The sequence below is a fragment of the Mastacembelus armatus genome, chromosome 16 (genome assembly GCF_900324485.2).
Source record: "Mastacembelus armatus chromosome 16, fMasArm1.2, whole genome shotgun sequence".
Lineage (NCBI taxonomy): Eukaryota > Metazoa > Chordata > Actinopteri > Synbranchiformes > Mastacembelidae > Mastacembelus > Mastacembelus armatus.
In genome coordinates, this window is record NC_046648.1 from 19,156,486 (window position 1) to 19,178,825 (window position 22,340).

Genomic DNA, 22,340 nt, shown 5'->3' on the forward strand with positions numbered 1-22,340 from the left:
CAATCCAGGGAGGCTTTGAGTCATAAATAGTATGATGAGCTCGGTTTCCAGACATGCCACTCTGCCCACAGCAACAGAGGTATGTGACTCTGTGATCCAGGCACCAGAGGTCTGTTCAGGGGCATCAGTGGGTCACAGGTGCTATTGCCAAGCTCAGCTCTCTGCGACCAAGCATTTTCTAGGATTAGTGAACTAATATCCGACTGGCAGGCAGTGTTTTTGTGCTAGGCCATGGGAGTGCAAAATCCAAAACACAAATAACACACCAGAATAGTAAAATAAAATAAAATAAAATAACGACTCTGTGCTATTTAAATCCCATTGGATCAAATTAAATTAAAGTATTTTTGATTCATTTGTTCTTCCCTTGCTTTTTACTATATAATTATGGTAACAGTACACATATGAATCCAATAACTGTTTAGATAACAGATTCAAAGTTTTATTTACATTATTTCATGAAAGATGTAAGGCAGTAAATGCCAATATTGAGAGGTAATAAAAACTGATACCATACCAAAAAACCCCAAACTATTGGTTGATTAATTAGTAAATTGAACAACAGGCAATACTTATCTCACATCTATAAAAGTACTGACATTAAAGTACCTTAAAGTACTGACAACTGTAACTTATGATATTGGTCATTTTTTATTGGAATTGTCAGAAGATGCCACAGACATGTTGCTCTATTATTACAAGAGAAAGATGGAGCTCCACAAGCTGACGATCCTACAAATTTTGGAATTAATATTATTTACTAGAGATGTTCATATGTTAATATGAGTGAAATATTGCCAATATAGAGTAGAGTATATTAATATACTCTGACTTACATTATATTAATATACTCTGACTTACAACTAGTGTATGTGTTACAAATGTATTTTGTGTGGCTGCCGGGACAATATACTGCAATGCAAGTAATTAACAGAGGTCTGTTAATGTTAAAAACTTACACAGGGGCAATGTTGGTTTGGTATAGTTTTGAATTGTGTGGGTGGGTTTGTGCTCATCACACAAAGAATCCCATTAGTCTGGGTTTCCTCCATAGTATGAGATTTCTATCACATTTAATGAGACACTCCATCAATTTTATCTCACAGGAAAGAGATTTAAAAAAAAAAAAAGAAAAAAAAAAGACGCCAAGATATCTTGAGACCTTCAGTACCCAGTATGGAACAGGCTTCACAAGCACTGGATCCTACATTTAATGCAACAGATAGCATCGACCTTGCCTCCCATTCCGCCTGAGAAGTGCCTATGTCTTACAAACACCACACCAACTTGTTTATACAGGGGGCTATTTATTTCTACTCTCCATGACCAAGCCAGGGTAACCCTGGTGACATTACTGTGGCACCATCAGGATTATTTTCTGTCCATGACAAATACGCTGGACTACATGAATAAAATAAAAAATAAAAAATTCTAGTTCAATGGTGATCTAAATTAAATGGAAAAAACTTTGTTGGTTATATACTTGTTTTAAACATTACTTTTTATTTTTAATATATACTTTTTTTTACCACCATCTCAAATGATGCTTCACTTTGATGTGCACATAGCCAAGTTTTAGACAGTAGTTCAGTCCATCTTCAAAATGAAAAGAAAAGAAAAAAAAAAACCTTCCCTTTGATATTCATGTAAAGGAAGAGTGCCCAAAGTCCAGTTATCTGCTCCACCAATGTGGCATTGTGGTAAAATAAAAGGATATCTTAATGGAAAGACAAGAGCTTGAGATATTCTGCTGGTTTGATGGAACAGGCAGACAAATAAATACACACCCCTCACACTGCTTAATCCATTATCCATTATGGCTTTAGACTTCAAAGCTGTTTTTTCCAGCATTCCCTGAAAATGGATAGGGTTACTGCAAGTTTGCTGAGCAAGTTTAATACCTCAGGTAATGTGCACTGCTCCCCTCACTGCAAATGCCTCTCAATATTTATTCTAGTATTTATTCTCCATTTAGTCCTACCTGGAATTATGTCAACATTTGTACCCCTTTGCTTATGTTTAGGTAGACCAACTGTCATTGGCCTCACTTCTCTTTTGTTTTTCAGGTGGGATTTTTGAACAAACAGAGGGATCTGCTTCACTTGTTAGTGCAGAGGAGCTTGCCTTTAAATTTGCTGTCAATAACATTAACAGAAACAGGACTTTGTTGCCAAACACAACATTAACATATGACATACAAAGGATTAATATCTACGACAGCTTTGAGGCATCAAGAAAAGGTGAGTGACTTGTTCTGTGTTTATACAAGGATGTTTTAACACCTTTTGGAAGAAAACAAAAATCTGGTCGGTGAAACAACTCCATTAATGTAATCACCATAATTGCGTTAGGCTCGCGGATTAAAATGTTAAAGTTCTTAAAATGTTGTTACCAAACATACACAGACTGAAAAAGTCTTAAGTTCTTTTCCCTTGTTCTTCCCTAGCTTGTGACCAGCTGTCTTTAGGTGTGGTTGCGATATTTGGGCCCTCACACAGCTCATCGTCAAATGCTGTGCAATCAATCTGCAATGCACTGGAAGTGCCACACATCCAGGTGCGGTGGAAACATCACCCCATGGACAACAGGGACACCTTTTATGCCAATTTATACCCGGATTACTCGTCATTAAGCTATGCTATCCTGGACCTGGTGCAGTTTCTCAAATGGAAAACCGCCACTGTCGTATATGACGACAGCACAGGTGAAGAGACTATTACACTATTAGATAGTCTTTAAGTAATCTTGCAAAAACAATGCACATGCACAAAGTAATGTACTCAAAATAATAGATTAACGAATGAAAAATAAAAAATAATAAAATCTACCAGTGTGACCTTTTCTATGTGTTAGTAGTAGTCATGCTTTCATTTGTGCTGTTTCTTTACTTCAGGTCTTATAAGACTGCAGGAGCTGATAATGGCCCCATCCAGGTACAACATTAGGCTAAAGATCCGACAACTTCCTCTTGACACGCAGGACACAAGGCCCCTTCTCAAAGAAATGAAGAGAAGTCGGGAGTTCCGCATCATCTTCGACTGCAGTCACCACATGGCTGCACAGATTCTCAAACAGGTTAGTTTGAGGCCGATGGAGAAGCATCGACACTGGTGTTGTCAGAGTTTATCATGGCCCGACAAATGAAAGCATAAGGTCTTCTTCCACACAGCGATTACTGACACCAGTTGATTCCTATCAGATTTGTTATGAATGAAAATGTGGAGGCTTGACTTGCAAAGAACTTGGCAGTGGCTGGGAGGGAGCAAAGCAGCAGAAAGTGTAGCATTAATAATTACGGAAGAGTGAAATATTAGTGTCAGAAAATATGAGGACTTACATTTATTTCACCCGCCTGCCCAGATCACCTTAAATGTGAAACAAGTACTATACAGCACAGTACTAAGAGCTAATAATTGGAAGGCTGTGTTTTCTGTGACAGACTGTGCTTTGCTGTGATACCTTCAAGAACACCTTTTTATATATAGGGAACAGGGAAATATTATCCATCATAGCTATTTGACAATAAGTAGAAATGCTACTAATATTTAATTATCTTATTTATTATATGATCAATTAATTGGCCAGATATTCTTGTAATTAACTGATCACTGGTAATCACTTTGTTTGCATTATAGGAGCCACAGATAACATATGAAAGTAAGCAATATGAATATATTGCTTACTTTGACTATTAAATATTAGGACAACTAGTACTAACTAGTAGATCCTATTGCAGTGCATAATGTATTATCAGTAATATAGAGTGTACTAAGCAACTAAAAAAACTGAAGGCAAACTTTGAAACTGTTATCACTTCTGTTTTGATTTGCAGGCAGCAGTGAAAAAATGTATCCTCTGCTTCTGACTGCTCCATTTACAGCTTTAAAAAAAAGATTGCTCTATCTAAGACAATCAGTGGCAATCAGATGCACTTGTAATGTGACTTGACTGGTACATGCAGGTGCATATATATGAGGGAATATATGATGTGACTGCATTTTAAAAATCTTTAAATATCAGCACTGAAGGACTGTATGACACACTTGGGATCTTCCTTTGTCATACCATGATTCTCAACAGTATGATGGGTCCTGTTCTCGCTCTGACAAGCTCATCTGCACTCTACATGCCTCTGTCAGGTTATATTCTTTCTCACATTGGATTGGAGAAATGGGCAGCAACATACACTCCCATGGTCTTTCATTGTCATATGTTTGCATATTGACTGTAGTTTAAAATTGTGAAATTGCTACTGGTGGAAATAAGGACATATGGAGGTTCACTTAAATAAGAGGTTGATGAAGGATAGAAATGCTGACAGAGTTATGCTGTATCATGCATCAGTGAAAAAAATTACTTTAATTAATGAAAACTGCTGCTTGCAATTCTAAACATGACACAAAGTTTCAATGTCATGTATTTGAATTGACGTCTATAGATGGAGAAGTGAATTTGCCTCCACATAAGCATCTTATTTACATAACCTTGGCTTTTTTTTTTCATGACAGATGGTACAATTAAATGGGAAGCACAGCCACCATGGGAAAGTGGTGCCTTTGAATGTAGATTGAGTGAAACAAATGGCAGTGATGGCGTGTTCAAATATGAGGCAAAGATTACTGAGCTCTTTTGACTGAAGGTTCTCTTCTCTCCTCAGAAAAAGTCACATGCCCAGAGCCAATGAAAACCATCTCGGTGCAATAAGTACTGTTGCCGTTCAGTAAATCTGTGGACCACATATGGTGCAGAAATCCTAGCAGGTCATAGCAGAAACCTTCCTACAAAATGAACCGTGTGTTAGTCAATATGCTCATTAAAACCTGACTACATTTTTCTTTGCTGATGAAAGCCTTTTTGTGCATCTCTTTAGCACTGTTTGTTCTGACTGTGGTGTTGATGTTTAAATACCCTAACATGACAAGATGACCATTCTCGCTATTTCGTCTCCATTCATTCACTATTTCTATTCGATCCTCTGTCTCTGTGTCCTTCCAGGCCCAGACCATGGGGATGATGACGGAGTATTACCACTATATCTTCACCACTCTGGTAATGTACCATGCTTGTTAATGCAAATAGAGTCTCATTTGTTCTCATCTCTCCACCACTTGAGTTTTTGATGAATAGTGGCTAATTGCCAACGGGCCTTGGATCTAGTCCATAATATCAATTTTGTTTGACAAGCTGGAGACATAATGGAGTCGTCGTTGTGCTGTAGTAAACACTCCACTTTATGGAGTAAGTCAACAGAAGTCTTTGAGGTGGTAGCATAAAAAAGCAACAGCTTAAGATTCTAAACTGACTGACTTTCAGGATATATATTTAAATAAAACTGTAATTTTTGCATGTAAAATTTATCAAAATGTAAACAAAATGGTAGCACTCAAGAAGCAATAATGAAATGCACAATTTGAACCTGACATTAGTGCTTTTAACAAAAGACAGCTAAAAGTTACTGTTTTCAGGCTCTATTCAAGGTTTAATACTGGTAAAAACACACCTGAGTAAAAAAAGACAAAAAACAAACAAACAAAAAAAAACACAAACAAAAAAAAAAAAAAAACACATTTTCACTGCTAAGGTGTTCCTTCACTACAACAACTTGTGAGCACTGTACTTTTGAGTTATTCCATTGCTGGTAATGATCACTAAAGCACCAAATGTGGATTACTCCCCAGATAGTCCCCAGCCAACACTTATTTTCTCCTGTTTCCTATGTTATCCAGTGTTTTTAGCACACAGGATAGAGAAGTTAGAAAAAATGAGCAGTAAAAACAGAGAATATTATAAGTTTTATACTTTAAAAGTAAAGTATCAGGTTTACTGTAAATTGGGTATGTAACTGATTCATTCTTATCTTGCGCATTTTAAGTTCCCACTCTCTCAAATCTCGTCTGACTAATACAAGCAGACCCAGCAGGGAGCCACTGCTGCTCTTCGCTGCGACGCTGGCTATCTGGTGACAAACAGAGTGAATGAATACCAGCATGTTCTGTGCTGTTCCTTTCACTCTGTGTTATTGTCTCTGTTTCTGCCTCTCTTGTACACACACTTGCTGTCTCTCTGGACTTGGCCAGTCTGTTGTGATAATGTGATATGACATAGAGGTCCAGGCATGATGTGTGTCATCTTTCATGCTCGACAGCGTGGCAATGACATTGTTCTGCCATGCGTCATATTTGTGTAGCTTGTCTGTTGTTTTAATAAGGAAATCCAAAACTCCTTTTGTGTTGCTGGTGAAATGGTTTATATGTTTAACAGTATACTGATAGATACAGCAGAAAAACATTTACTTGAGAATTAATTTAAAAACTTTTGATATGATTCTCTGCTGATATGATATTTTTCTGATGAAGGCAGGAAATCTCTATAGAATTAGAGTATGGTATCTATCTAATGTTGCAATATGCTGTCATATTGATAGACACACCATTAAGTAAGATTATACCTGGCGGCTTGATTTGATCCAGAATGATGAATACTAGCATACTATACACTGCAATACAATTTTCTCTTGATGGAATCTACTGATGTCTGTGTTTTATCTTCTGAGGTGAGGGAAATGCTGACTTATTAGAGCGTGAAAAGGCAACAACTGGGTGGTATGGGGTAATAACTTCCTTGTCCCTTGAAATGACTCTGTCATAGAGCCAACCTTGCCAAAGCTATCTCTGAGAACCTAAAGCTGTGAACTTTGTTATGCTGCCACCTCAATAACACTTCGGTATGCTCTCACAGATATACAGCATGTGCTCCAGGTAAGCATTTGAATGTACTGTTTTACGATTGTTTTTTTGTTGTTGTTGTTGTTGTCATAGATTTGTGTACAGGTGGTTTTCTGACATCCCAAAATGCCCTAATAGAAATAAAGATGTCACAAAAGATGAATTACATTTTGCAAACAATTCTGTCCCAGTTAGTTTGTATTCTTAGTTTCAAGGCTAGAAAACCTCCAACCTTGTCTACTTTTCTGTATGTTTCTGAATGTCATACATATCAATAGTGATTTACTTTGATCAGTGTTCATGAAACAAAGTACAGCATCCTAGTGGGGAAAGAAAAAAAAGAGGACAATTATTTCAGTGACTGGCGGCGACCGTTCTTTAGTAAGTGTCTTACACGCTCTCATTCCCCCAACACTAACCCCACAGGGTGCTAATGAAATATCTATGCTCATCCAAATGTCTTTTCCAAGCCCCCTGGCCCATTCCGACATGACATGTGTCAACATGTGACTTCACACTTCAGCTACAATGGCTGCCCCAGAAATTACATCAGCTCAAATTGAATTGCTTTTTGCTTAGAAGTTGCCAAGGGAATACAAGTGTTGAATAATTAATATGAACGGGTGATTTTTTTTTTTCTTGTTCTTCAATTTTTAGGAGTTATAAACCATAATTTGGATCTTCCTAAATACACAATGTTGTAGTTCATGTAGTACAATTCATTACACAGGTATAAAAACAGCCAGTTGTCAATTCTAAAAATTTGCAGGAAAGAGACTTTTTAAATTTCATTTACACACATTGCTTCAGACACCATGCTTGCATCTCCTGATCTGACACGAAGATCACTGTATTTTTCCTTCCTTTTACCCCATTTGGTCTTAATATAGTATCTGTTTAATCAACTGCTGCATCATTCACTTTTTATGTGAGGAGAAAGCATCCATGATAAATACTTCAAGACTAAATGAGAATCTATCTTTCATTACTGCTGTCTTTCAAAAGGACCTGATGGCCATTGACCTGGAGCCGTATCGCTTCTGTGGGGTCAACATGACCGGTTTCCGCATCCTCAATGTGGATAATCCCCAAGTTGCATCCATTGTGGAAAAATGGTCGATGGAAAGACAGATACCACCTAAACCTGACTCAGGCCTGCTGGAGGGCATCATGACGGTATGTTTTATTACATCTGTGTTCTTCCATTTAAGGTCAGTCGTCAAAATGTCAACACAAAGACACATCTATGTATCAGTCTGTCTTATTGATCAAGACTTTTGCCCATGGAATGAAATTGCTTTAACCCTAAAAGTAACCTATAAATTCTTTTAACTCAGCAATTGTTATCACAATATACTTTAATAAGGACACCTTCAGATTTACAGAAGCAGCTCTTGCTTTGAAGGTGTTGTGCATGTATGAATAAAACATAAATACTGCATGAACTATGGAGACGTAGTTGACAGGTTCAGCTGTTCATCTAAGTGTTAATGGAAAAGTTGCATATTTCATTTAGTACGTCCATTGGTACTGTGTACCCCTCAGCGCCTCCTATTTACTCAGGACTCTTGAGATTGCAAAAAAAATGTGTTAATGAATTGAAAAGTTACAAGAAAAATTCAGTTTAGATTACACAAATATGCAGCTCCGTGAACAATTTATATGGAAGGTGGCCATACAAAGAAGAACCGTTCAAACTCTGAATATATGGAACACAGGTTTTTAATTCCTTTGCTGACTGAAGAGGAGACAAATTTCTGGTTCTGTTCTGGCGTGTTGATGAAAGGCCCAGACACTGGTATGAATATCACAGACCCATGGAGTTATCTTTTATGCTTTCAACTGTACAGGCGGACATGATTTAATGGCAGTCATTCAGCCCCTTTTCCACCAATTATTCTTTGAATATGGCTATCTCCCTAGACACTGTTTATGACCAGGTGCTTCCTTTTATGTCCATTCTTTTTCTAATGTCTAGTTTGTTATAGATAACGCACAATTGATCTGGCATTCTTCCATGAAAATAATAGGAAATTTGACTTATTCCACAGACCCACACAATCCAGACATCAGCACAAGCCAATGGGGATAGGGAAGTGCAAAATGTTCATAGTTAGAAACACAAAAACTTCCATCCAAACATCCGGTACCTGTTGAAACCATAGCTTACAGGTAGACTTCATTATACACGTGATAAACAGAGTGGCATTTGTGTTGTACTACGAGAAATTAACTATTCGTAGATGATGTAGGTTTTGTGATTTTATATTTGTCATCTAATAGAAAGGGTTCTTTTTTTTTTTCACTGCAAAAGCATAGTCTAGATCAATTGTGCTTCAAACTGATTATTAAAACATGTTTATTCGTTTATATTGTTCAGGATGTCAGGATAGAAAAAAAGTAAAGCCTTCATGTAGTGAATGAAAGGCTGACTGTTAAAGGACTGATAGTTATATAGTAATTAATCTGAAAATTGAATGTCTGCACCAAAAATGCGTCCAAAATAAATCAAGAACCTGAGGGACAAACAAATAGTAAAGTTGTGGCTGAAAGGAGAATATGATGAAATAACAGTGTGAAGATTAGGTTGTCAGAGATGCAAGAGTTTATGTCTTACTGCAGGCATCAGCTAAAATGATGTTCACCCCTTATTCCAGACAGATGCAGCTCTGACCTACGATGCAGTCCACATTGTGTCTGTCTCATATCAGCACGCGCCACAGATGACGGTAAACTCACTGCAGTGTCACCGCCACAAACCCTGGAGATTTGGAGGGCGCTTCATGAGTTTCATTAAAGAGGTGATGGAATGCCTTTGGCCTGTTGCTATTTCATTTAAACTGTTACTTATATTAAGACGTACTGATTGAGTGGTGAGCAGGACAAAAGTAGTGGAGAGAGGACAACATAGTCATTTGGGATTTAGATATTTACACAGCAAATCAATCATATCCACATACAAAGCAAAGCAAGTCTTGATAGACACATCAAAGCTGCAATGTTGTCAGCTTTATAAACTCCCTGCATTCATAACCTATTTTCCAGAAAGCACGTGCTATAACCTTCTGAAAGCACAACTTGTGTAATCGGCTCTTATTTCATCTAACATGAGAGTCTGACAGTGCCTCAGAATACACAAACAAGCCTGTGCAGATTAAAGGTGCTACTATTTGTAACTTGACTTGTTCAAACAACAAAATAATTTGTATTTGTATTTGTTATGGGTGTGGTTGTAAAATGTTAAAAATGGCAGGAATTTCTGTTTGTTTTTCCTCCTGATAATCTTGTTCTTTATTGCAAAAGTAAAGCATTAATAAAAGCAGTGGAGAAGACAGGATCTACTGTACATAGGTACTGCCTTCTATCCAGGAGCTCTCATCAGTGGGAACAACCAAGTGAATTTGTATACATCCACACATTCACAGCAGGACAGCATCCGTTCCCACCCAACATGCTACTATGTACCATGAGCCAGTGCAGTTTCATTTCCTCGATGTCGCACATGGTAGTAACACAGAGGCCCCAGGGCAAAAGTGCATGCTGCTATTGTGCCTGGGCTGGCCATCTTCTAATGTCGAAAAACATAATCCCTTTCTGTGTACAGTTTACATGTTCACTCCCTGACTGCAAGTGTTTTTGTCTCTCCAGTGCTATGGATTCCTCTCACAGTCAAAGAACATGCTGGTCGGGTTAACTGTCAACTCTTAAAATTGCCTGTAGGGGAGGAAGTGAGCGTTTGGTCTGTGTCTATGTGTCAGCCCTATCTTTGACTAGATACTTATTCAGGATGTACGCCACCTTCCACCTAATGTCAGCCAGGATAGGCTCAACCCCCCCATAATGCATGGTATATTATCAGCATTCAGCTAAGTATGGGGTGACTGATGACCTGGCTTGCAGCTTAGTTCAGCGATCAGCAAGGGCTCAGAAGAACCCCTATGTCCTCAAAATAAATGCTTTGAAAGACAGTCTTGGCAGTGGGAAATTTGACATGGTCACCACCTGTGGCTTCTGCATGATTTCCTTCACCAGCAGGCAGCGTCCTTGACAGAGCCATGTTACTTCTGTTATGGCACCAGGTGCTTTCTCACCCCTGGTATTCAAAGACAATGTTTTTGCCATAGCTCAAATCTCAGCTCGCTCTGGTGATTAGTAAGGAGCTCCCATTTTTGTTCGAGCTGCTAAAGCAGTGTAACTTGACCCGATTTTTGTTACTATCAGTTTATTACCCCCTAGTGGCCTTTTAGATGGAGAAATGTGGTTCATCAAAATGAGGCATCAAGAGTCATGTTAGTGTAAATGTCTAGTTTAAATATAATGACAATTTAACAGTGTAAATGTTATTGTGTTATTGTTTTAGATCTTAATATTATTATCTGCATTGATAGAAAAAGCCAAGAAAAAGGATGTTTTTCTCTTTTTATAATCCCTACAACTATTCCTCCAACACACAATATTCATTCTGTATCTATATTCTAAACCATGTGCATCACCAAGTAACACAAAACCCATGAATACTATTCTTTGTGTCCGATTTGTAGCTACAACATGTGCTTGTCTGCCAAATGTGTAATCACAACAAACAATGTCTAGTGTCCATGGTCAGTTGAAACAATGAGCATTGTTTGCCCTCCCAACAAGCTGTACCATTATTGGTAATGTGAGCAACTTGTAGTTATCATGACTAATGTCAATGAACTATTATTACCTTGTCCTTGTACAAACATACTGCAGTGTTCAGATATAAAAACATTTACTTGGGCCTGATTTACGTTTGCTTCAAGACAAGCGTCTGACATGTTCTGAAGGTCGAATTCGTGATGTGGCTGAGGCTTTATGTCCCTCTCTAAATTAGAGCTGTTTGAACATGCCACCCACTTCAGTGGTGATAGGCCAGACTGAATGAGGTATGAGGGGGTTTGAAAAAGGAGAGTGCCACAGTTTTCTCCTTGAAGGTTCGATCTTCTCAAAACAAGATCTGGCAAGCTACAGTGACAAGAGAGCTATAGCCTATAGGGTTGTCACAATTTCAATTTGAAATATCAGAAAAGTGCTGCTGCTTGGCACAAAATGATTGATTACTCTATTGTACCTACACATATTAAAGATATAGCGTTTGCATCACAGACTGAATCAAAGTGACAGCAATGGCTAATTAAAATATGGTTTTGCAGAAAGATCACAATTGACAAATAAACAGCTACCGGTAAAATAAAATAAATCTTGGCATGGCATTTCCCCTCACATGGCTGACCATGTGCCAAAACTAAAACAACAGTCGGAAGAGTTTCATCAGTGCTGAAAGACAGGTACTTCTGATTGCATAAGCGTGAAAAGAGTGTGTACATCCATCCATCATCCATACCCGCTTATTAATATTCAGGGTCACGGGGATCTGCTGGAGCCTATCCCAGCTCTCTTTGGGTGAAAGGCAGGGGTACACCCTGGACAGGTCACCAGTCCAGCACAGGGCCACATAGAGACAAACAACCACACACACTCACACTCACTCCTATGGGAAGTTTAGAGTCACCAAGCAACCTGACATACATGTTTTTGGACTGTGGGAGGAAACTTAAGTACCCAGAGTAAATCCACGCAAGCACAGGGAGAACATGCAAACTCCACACAGAAAGGCCCGTGCCGGGTTTCAAACCAGGAACCTTCTTGCTGTGAGGCAACAGTGCTAACCACTTAGAAGAGCATGCACACTACAAAGGTTATTGTATGTTTGCTTATGCAAACATACAGGGAACCATAATAGAGGGCAGTTATGTGTTTTCCCCCCTCATGGGGAATCAAGCAAAAACAGGTAGTTATTAATTAACTCCATAGTCTGACGGGGAAATGCACTGGAGGCGTTGAGATGTAAAATGTAATTAAAAAGAAGGAAACATTGCCTGTACGGTTTATATTTGTACTTTTGGTCTGTGTTGTTGGTGTATGTGTGGGTGGGTGGGTGTGAATTTACTCTCATGGAAGGATGGAGGGTGATGTGTGTTTTGTTCATTACATTTCTCTGTGCTTTTGTTTTGTTGTTGTCATATCGTAATGTGCACTAAAGATTTTGTTCCCAACAATTTCCAGAAGTACAATGAGCGTGATTAAATATCAGGTACACGATATAATGCAGTACATTTCAACAACATGCCCCCTTGTCTAATCTGATTGGGCACAATTGCTTAAAAAATGCTTTCTTGAAAAAATAGTGCAAGATTATAGGTAATGACAATATACTCAAGTGTAAAAGTGTTTAGACTGTACAAAAATAATGCTGGTATTATTGAATTTGTGGTGTTATACTATATATTATTATAACTTTATATTATTATTACATATACTACCTTTCAGTCCCATTGGGATGGTCTGACGGGGAGACTGTCATTCAACAAGACAAGTGGTCTACGTACAGACTTCGACCTGGACATTATAAGTCTAAAGGAGGACGGACTTGAAAAGGTACACTTTTTTTTCAGTGCCTTCTTTCTGAGAGGGAATAAAACAACGACATTAAGGTGTGTTTTCATAAGTAATGTATGAAAAAGTATAACCTCTGTTATGATTATACAATAAAAAAAAGAATGGATTATTGACATGAAAAAAAAACATATGTCAGATTTTCCTCTTGATGTGAAACAGATAATGCAAATTTGACAGTATCATTTACCTCCTAACAAGAAAGCAAATTGGCTGTTTCAACATAAGCATAAGTTAGTGGATCATAAAGCAAATTGGATTAGGGTACACATTAGGGTGTTAATTGCCGCCTCTCTTAATGATAATTTGAGGTGATGCCCAAAATACTGTTTGGTGGTAATGAGCTGTATAAACATGTTTGAAAAAAAAAAAAAAAAAAAAAAGAATAGAAAAGAAAAATGAACTGGCTTTACTACACTGAAAGGCGGAGAAGTACCCTCTGGACTATAACTGCTTTTCTTTACTAGAGGGCATTCATACATTATGAATACATCAAATAGGGATAAGTCCCATTATGACTTCCTCAAGTATTCCCTAAAGACTCAAGACTAAATAATAGCAAGGGCTTTTCAGCTTGTAACCCTTCTGCTGAAGCTTGCCACACTGCTGTTATAAAATGATTTTTCTTCTCCCGTTCAATGGCATGTTATGATCGTGCTTAGGTTCAAGCACAATTATCTTACAAAAGTATCTGATAGCATATTAGCATCTTCTCATTGTGTCTGACAAATCCTACACTCGAGCACGCTAGCATTGATCCAGTGTGCTGCAGATTGCTGGATTTTCTTTTTCTTGTATATCCGTGGAATCGGCTTTAACTGTTTGAGCTTGTTAAGATGTGGACTTTTCTCAACTAATCCATTGTAATTGAATATTAGCCCAAGTAGGAGCTCGCGCTGGAATTATGAACAGGTTCTCAGAGTGCCACTTTCACTCAACCCCAGCATGCTTAGGAGGGTGAAATAAATGTAATGCTCTCGGTGTGCTTGCATAAGTAAGTAACTTTTGAATCAAGTCTTTTGCTAATCATGTTTAATGAATTGAGCTAATTGTAATTGGGTACAATTAGAAAGAATTTTGCAAAGCGGAAAGCATTCACAGATATTTTTAAATCTCTCTCCTGGAGTCCTCTTTGGTTGCGTGACAAGCTGTAACTAATGGGCTTTTCAAATTAGAGCATATGCCTCTCTCAGGATTAGGCAGGGAGGACATTAGCAGCCGTTTTTTTTATGCTTTTTTGTGGGGTGGGGTGGGGGGGTTGTATGTCTTTAAATGGATTCACCTCAATCACAAACCCCAGTGAATATTAAAAGCTGCATCTGTAGTAATAGAGAACACAGGAAAGATGGGAGGAGGGTTTGGTGAAGGGCTTGAATTGCAAACAGAGATTGTTACCGACAGCCACAGGACTATTTGTGCTAATGATATGTTCCAGAGTGTGTCTCTACAATATGCAGAGCTGTTTGCCTGAGGGCTTCTCGCATGTATAACTCCTTTTATTTGTTCAAATCTCTAGGCTTATCTTAGTAAGGCTGCACAATACTTTCACAATATTATCCAACAGGCAATCCCATGCTGTACCTGCATTCATATTAACTGTCATTTGTACATTTTTATTTCTGTTTTCTAATAATAATGCTCCTAATAATGTTTATGTGTGTTTCAGTGTCTTTGATTAGATTTCATTTTTCTGTGTCAGACACATCAGCACCTCGCAACACCAATATACCACATCATGTGATATATAAGTATTTATATACTTTAATAGTATTTTTGTTTTAAATTACAGATGACAGTTTTTTGTGATTTGCTGTACTGAAGAATTAAGCAAAAGTGGTTCTCTTAATTTCTATATTCTTGCATCTTGTGTTACAGTTGGTATAGCTTTGAAGGTACATCTTCTGTTCTGTATTATCCTACCTATATCTGCCTAATCTCCATCTCTGGTTTGTGAAAAAAATGTTAACATTTTTGTTTTAACATACAATTTATAAGAAGATTCCAGTTCTTCTGGAATAATGCTTGTTTTTATTTCAAGGCTCATACCTAAATACACCCTGCTTTCCAAAACACTCTAGCCTGCTGATACAATAGTGACTCAGTTGTCTGAGATGTGTTCAACATGGCACTAATCCAGCAGACTGGTTAGTGGTGGAGTGTACTGGGTTCACAGTCCACCAACGGACACAGAACACTTAGCCATGTGCTTTTCATCTTCTGCAGGTGGGGAAATGGAGTGCGTCAGGAGGTCTTAACATCACAGAAGTGCCGAAGCGAAAAGGGATGAACATCACTGATTCCCTGGCTAACCGCTCCCTCATCATTACCACCATCTTGGTAGGTCATACCGTGTGGCCTGGCAGAAAACATGTCCTACTCATCATGTCGCCCCAGTTTTTCTCCCGGATAATAGCATCAAGTTCAAGGCCTTGGAATGACATCTTATGTTTCACTTTAGTGATATTCACTGCAATCCAGAAAGCATCAGCCATATTTCACTCCAAATGTATTACAATAGAAATAAATACTTGCCAGATCTTAGCATATCATAATAATTATACATTATATTACACACTCTAAAATAATTGACCATTGTCCAATCCTATCATAGTTTAGCAGCACTAAATAGGCACAGAATCCTTAGCAAGCTTCTGATTTCACCATGTGTTGAAGCAGTATGCCAGGGGATGGGTCTTTTAGCTTCACCAAAACAAAAAATAGAAAAGCAAAGTAGTAAAGAAAGAACTTTTAATATAAGCTGCAAATGTGATAATAGCATGCCTGGCTTGCTATGTTAATAATTAAGGTTGGCACTGGATTTTAAAGCTTGCGAGTAGGTGACATTGTGTTGAAGTCGGCTTTTACTGTTGATGGGTTTATCTTAACCTGAACCTAAACTTTTACCTAACCCCTGCTTAACCTGACCCCAAGATACCCTGAGCAGTTGTCTCAACCTACTCAGCTGGTGAGTCCTTCACACCGGCTAGCCATGAGTTTCATCTTAAAACCCTTTTACAGGGCTCTTCATTAAAAATTACTGCAGACATTAACATTAAAAAGTTAGAGATGGTGACAGCATTTTAAAACAGCTCATGTTAGCTTAATTAGCTACCTAACTGATAAAATCTGCCAGCTACAGCTGTCATTTTAGCTGGAGAAATGGAAATGAGAAGCCTACTCTTGTCCACCATTGTCTGAAATAAAGAAGCCATTATTTCAGAAATTAACTGAATTTCAAGTAGTAAATCTGTCACTATTGTCACTATCAACCAGTGATGCAAGAACAGAAAGCTTGGCAAGCATAGCAACAGTCACTAAGGGGCCCGGGGATTACTGGTCAATTACCAGAGCTTCAGTAGATATTTGAAAGTTTCATCATGATCATGTTAACCGAGGCTGGAGCAAAAAGGAAATTAAGTAAACAGTGAGATACAGTGAACTATTCCTGAGAATAGAATTAATTACATATTCACATGTTCCCAGAGAACTAGGCAATTCTTCCCCCCAACTCCACATCACATTCATTTGTGATTCCCCAGTTGTATGTACTTAACACTGTCACTGATGTTAGTCTATCTGGAACTATCAGGGAGCTGCTGACACAAATGTTCCCCCATGCACCTTTTCAGGACAGATATGCAAGCTACAATGATAAACACTATCATTAACATGCCAATATTGGACCACAAGGCTGTAATTATGACAAGTGAGGTCAAAGCAGGACATAATTAGTGCTTGTCAGGTGCCATATGTTAATTGTCTCTCAAAGAAGAGAAATGGAACTAGGATTTAAGTGTTGTAATGTCGAACCACAGTACTAGGTACAAATTTATTGTTATAATAAGACTGGGGTTGTCATTCAGTGTTTCAAGTTTATTTTAAGGTTTCTAAAAATGCAAAATATGCTTAAATCTTGTTGGCATGTTCCTATTTTGCTGGGAATCATTAGTTTAAGATCATAAAACTGCCTACTTTCAAACTGCTGAAGAGGATTTCAACTTTAATATCAATCTCCCCTCTTAGTGTAATGATACTGCATCAAACTGATTCCAGTGATGCATGAACAAGACGTCTGACAGCTTTATAGTGATAACTTTGTCAAAGAGATTAAGGCACTTAATGTGTTTTCCCCCCTTACATTAATTGTTTGCACTCCATTGCCTGTAATGTCTCTGCACAGGCCCACCTCCTTCCTCTTTCTGTTATGCACGCCCATGCTGCGACTCTGAGGGTAGAAATCGTATAAACACTGATTTGAGTCCAAACCTTGGGGAATAGCAAGAATTGGAAGGCTAGAAACAGATGGTAATGACTTTCTTTCCTTTAACATGCAAACTTTTTGATCAAGTTAATTGGACAACTTTAGCAAAGTTTGTGGCTAAATACTTGCTCTCTAAATGCATTGTCATCAAGTATTCATAACGTATTATATATTTAAGAGGGTATCCTAATTGTAATGTCCAAGTGGCATATTTTGATAGCAAACAATTAAACGATTTTAATCACTTTCTGTATATTTTCCTAGGCAGTTTTAGTGTTTTCAGAATTTATGGAATAAATGATGCCCTGCTTTGGTAATATGGTTTACATTTCTTTATAGGCAACTGCCCTCAAAGGTGTAACTGCCCACATGTCACATCATGTTGTATTTTTGTTTCCCCCACCAAAACCCTCACCGCTTCTTCTTTCCCCCATGAAAAACTATTTCCAAAGGGAATAAAGAGTGCAGCGACTGCCCAGTCTCCTGGTTTGACGGTATCTTTTCACTAAGAGGCACATAAGTTAGAGCCTAAAAAACAAACAAACAAACAAACAAATAAACAAAGCAAGAGGTCACCTTCACTAGAGAATCAGTTCCCCTGCTTTTGAGCTTGGTTTGTAAATTAAACAGCTATTACATAAGTGGACCAACGTATTTGAAATGCATAGGAGGATATGCAAGTCTATGTGTCAGGGAAATTGGAACACACACTAAATGAAAGAAGTCATTTATGAGATATTCTGTGTTAGCCATTGTCACTGCAGACATCACTCAGTTGCTCTCCCTTGGAGGTTTGTGACAATTGATGAAGGTAACGCTGTGGGCATGTTCCATTTCACTGCCGCATTCTGTTCCTAATCAAGCTTTTATACAGCCCAAATTATGAGCAGCCAAGCAGGCTATTACAAGCCAGTAAAAGACTGTCAGCTACTGGACCATAAAAGGAACCGACCTGTGCACCAGCTATATAGGTCAATTCACAGCAGTGTGGGCGAGATGGTAGGTTTAGTTAGCTCAACACTGCAGGTACATTAATAGTACAAACATTCCTTCTGTGTTTAAACACGGGTTACAACTTTGCAATTTAAAACATGTTTACTTAGAATATAGCATAAAATTAGCTCAGGTCTCCTTCCACTCATACATTAATACAGCAAAGACGTCAGCCTTCTGTCATATTTTAACACTCTCTGCATCCTCACTGTGAATGTGAATCTCCTGGTACTACATGTTAACCACAACAGCAACTCAACAGCTCAGATCAATTAGATGCATGTGCTGACACAAATAGAAAAAGGTCATTTGATCTTTTTTGTCTGTGCAGGAGGAGCCATATGTCATGCTTAAGAAGTCTGACAAGGCGTTGGTTGGGAACGATCGTTTCGAAGGATTCTGCATTGACTTGCTGAAAGAGCTAGCCAACATCCTGGGCTTCACATACGAGATTCGTTTGGTGCCTGATGGGAAATATGGCTCTCAGGATGACAAGGGCCAGTGGAATGGCATGATAAGGGAACTTATAGAACATGTAAGTTTTACTTTATACACTGTGCTGAGAGTTGGACATTTTCTATGAAACACCAACTTATAATGTATAATGTGTGCTGCTCGGCAGATGCTGGTACCTTTGGACAGAGCGAAGCTAGCAGTTTCAATTCTTCATGCTGAGCTAAACTATGTGACTGCAGGGTCAAGCTATATATTAATTTCACAGGCATGAAAATGATATCACTCTCGTTAAGAAATAAGTTCAGTATATTTCCTTAAATTTGAACTGTCCCTTTAATATCTGATGCACTTACACAGTTATGCAGCAAAGTATTTTACATCATCACGTAAACTTATATGTCCTCCATGGGGACAGTGCTATAGATACGACTGAGTTCAGGTCAGGAAAAGCCTACAAAGCTGTCAGTTACATTTATAGTGCAATTATGTCAAAGATGCCTAAAAGTTACAAGTGTGCAGATGCCATTCAGTGTTAAAAAAAGAGATCTAGGATGTGCATGTAGTACTGAATATACTGGAGGGATGCAGGAGAAAACATCAGTGATCATCTTGCTGAGGCATAGTGGGCAATTGCATCTGTCTAGGTCAAACTCAAAGCCTCAGCAGCCATGAAACAGCCAAAACATTGAAGTGATGGTGGCAATTCTCTGCTGGCATTTCATAAGTGCCCCTGTCAGTGCTCTCTCTTTGTCCTCAGCCCCATCAGGTCAGCGCTGTACTCAGCTGAAAACTTGTAATAGCTTAAGTGGCATTTAGTGCAGGGAATCGTATGGCAGGAGTCAATGGCTTGGTGCTGAAAGGGTTGGGAAAGGTGGACTCCCACTGCAGCACTTTATTTCTCCATCCAAGCTTTTTGCTAGATCCATGTTGATAACAATAACCTTGAGGGGAACAAATGGATTAGTAAAAGCAGAGAATACTGGCACAAAATGGAGATGCATGACTCTATTAAACAACACTATGTATTAGTCTGTTCTTTGGTTTAAATGGAGATGGTACAGGTGGTCACAGCCTGTTACAGGCAAATTTTTAAAAACTGTGTTTGATGAAGATATAGCAGCTTGCTATTGATTGAGACCTCTGGACTCATATGAGTGAAAGCAGTTGAACATACATTGTATACACAAGGTCCATTTGATTTTGGTTTAGAGTTTTAAAGAGTGATACATCTTAAGCATTCCAGCAGCTAAAGAAATGCGTTTAAACTGGATTTTATAATGTTTCTGTATATTTAGGTCTATTGCCTTTGTAAATGGCAGCAGAGGTGGAGATTAGAATCTATACTGCTGGTTATTGCTTTTATTGCTCCTTATCGCATGACCAAGGATGCATGACGTCTTCTTTGTGGATTTTCAGCCAGTTCTATTATGTGGTCTAGTGCTTTCCTTACTCCTGTCGGCATGGGTAAGCTGATCATGATTCAGCAGACCTGAAACCTAAACTTTAAGTTAAACTCAAGAGATCTGACCCTGGAATAATATGAGAGGTCAGTATGGCTACAGATTTCATGAGAGTAAACCAAAAAATATTGCAACTGTAATTTAAACTGTGGTATGTACTGTACAATAAGTTACTGTGTTCCTATATTTAGTCCGTATAACAGTTAGTTATTATTTGTTTGATTTGAATTTATACTTCATTACGCTTTTCAAAACAAACTGTTCCCTCACTGTTATACAGATAGATACAGATATATACTGTTACTTGGGATCAGTGGTTTTATTTTTTTACTAAGAAGGGTCATAGAATTAGATAGGGTCTGAGGTACTGTAGAAAACGAGGAAAAGACCACGGTTTTACCTGATTAAAATGCTGCCGAAACACCAGACTTGTGCATTTATACTTTCAGCTCACATAGGGTGACCTCATGAATTATATGATGGAACATTATTTTACACAAATCCATTTGACTGACATATTCTTAAGAGAACAAGACTTGGGTTTATTAACCGCTTGTAAAACTTCATTCATCTCTGTAGTTCATGAGTCTTTGTTGCACACAAGAGATGTGACAGAAATACAATGGGTTTGTGTGTCTTCGCCATTTTATGTGTTGTTCGAATACGATACTATTATGCGATTTACACCCCATGTAACTGATGCTTCAGAATGAGAAACTGCAGCGTTGCCAAGTGCGACAAATTAGCATTATGTAACATACAGCCCTTTATTTTCCTGTGCAATCACAAAGCTCACTATAGTGCCAAAGGGCATTGTTCGGAAGGTGCTAAATGAAGCAACAGGCCTTGTTAAACTTGATTTAGTCACAATAGATGATCACCTTAATCATGCTATGTTACAAATATTAACAGCATGCTTAGCACATCATTTGTGTCTGTCATGTCAATTAATCTTTACTTCGACAGATACACTGGAAGGTTACCGCCAGCCCACATTCTCTCTTTCGGCTAGATTTAGGTCTGAATCTAAATATCAATACAGTATTTCATTTGTTTTTGAAGTAAAACACATATTTTGTGGAACTGATTCTGTTCTTTGGAACTCATCAAGCAGGAAAATGAGACGTGAGTAGGGCTGGGCAATAAAAACAATCTCAATAATTATTGTGACAAAATTTCCCTTGATAATGATAAACGTATTTGTACTTTTTGACCATTAAGTATTTGTTTTGCATTGTTAGGTTGACTATGCATGTGATACACATTGACCCACCAGGCTACAGCTTGATGTGTAGCAGACACGTATAGGACAACAATCAAAAATGAGCAACCACAAGGAGATTCAGACGTTGGCAGAAGAGAAGGACTTTGTGGTAAAAAGAGGTTAGACAACATTGGTTTGGATTTCTAAAGCAGCATAATATACAGAACAACATTTGCTGCAAGTTATCCAGGGACCTGTGCTGAAAGAGAATGGAAACACAACAAATCTTTTCTACCATTTAATGCGGTACCACCCTACCAGGTATAAAGAAAGCCAAATCTCCTGGTGCCAAACTGCTAGCACTAGCAGTGAAGCTTACAGACAAGGCTCCCCCTTGACAATCAAACCTCAGTAGCACGGTGGAGCATATATAGCAACAAGCTAGTCTCATGGAAGGTGTTTTGCCATAACGTTGCCATGTGAAGCCATAAAAATAAATGACTGATTAGAACCATGACAAATCATGTGATTCCTTTAGGGCTCAGCTTAAACATGAATAAATTCTTTGCTTCAGATTAATATGTACTACTTTCTAAGTTGTTTTGTAAACAAGCTGTTTACATTCATTGTTACTCACACAAGCACTGGGTATGTGTGCTCTATTCCATATTAGTTGAAAGCAATTGCACAGTAATTGAAAGTTATTGTTATCAGTCAGTATGAAAAATATATAATACAATAATATAGGTGTGAGAGGGGCCCAC

General features: G+C 38.2%; 1 protein-coding gene across 1 annotated transcript in view; it reads left to right on the forward strand.

The window, feature by feature from the left end:
• grik3 (glutamate ionotropic receptor kainate type subunit 3) overlaps positions 1–22,340 on the forward strand; it is a 77,904-nt gene that overhangs the window by 40,006 nt on the left and 15,558 nt on the right. The window contains exons 2-10 of the mRNA XM_026316986.1: positions 2,067–2,240; positions 2,447–2,704; positions 2,894–3,075; positions 4,996–5,049; positions 7,731–7,901; positions 9,383–9,526; positions 13,077–13,184; positions 15,426–15,539; positions 18,788–18,991. Of these exons, the coding sequence (XP_026172771.1) occupies positions 2,067–2,240; positions 2,447–2,704; positions 2,894–3,075; positions 4,996–5,049; positions 7,731–7,901; positions 9,383–9,526; positions 13,077–13,184; positions 15,426–15,539; positions 18,788–18,991 (1,409 nt within the window). The remainder of the gene's footprint in view (positions 1–2,066; positions 2,241–2,446; positions 2,705–2,893; positions 3,076–4,995; positions 5,050–7,730; positions 7,902–9,382; positions 9,527–13,076; positions 13,185–15,425; positions 15,540–18,787; positions 18,992–22,340) is intronic.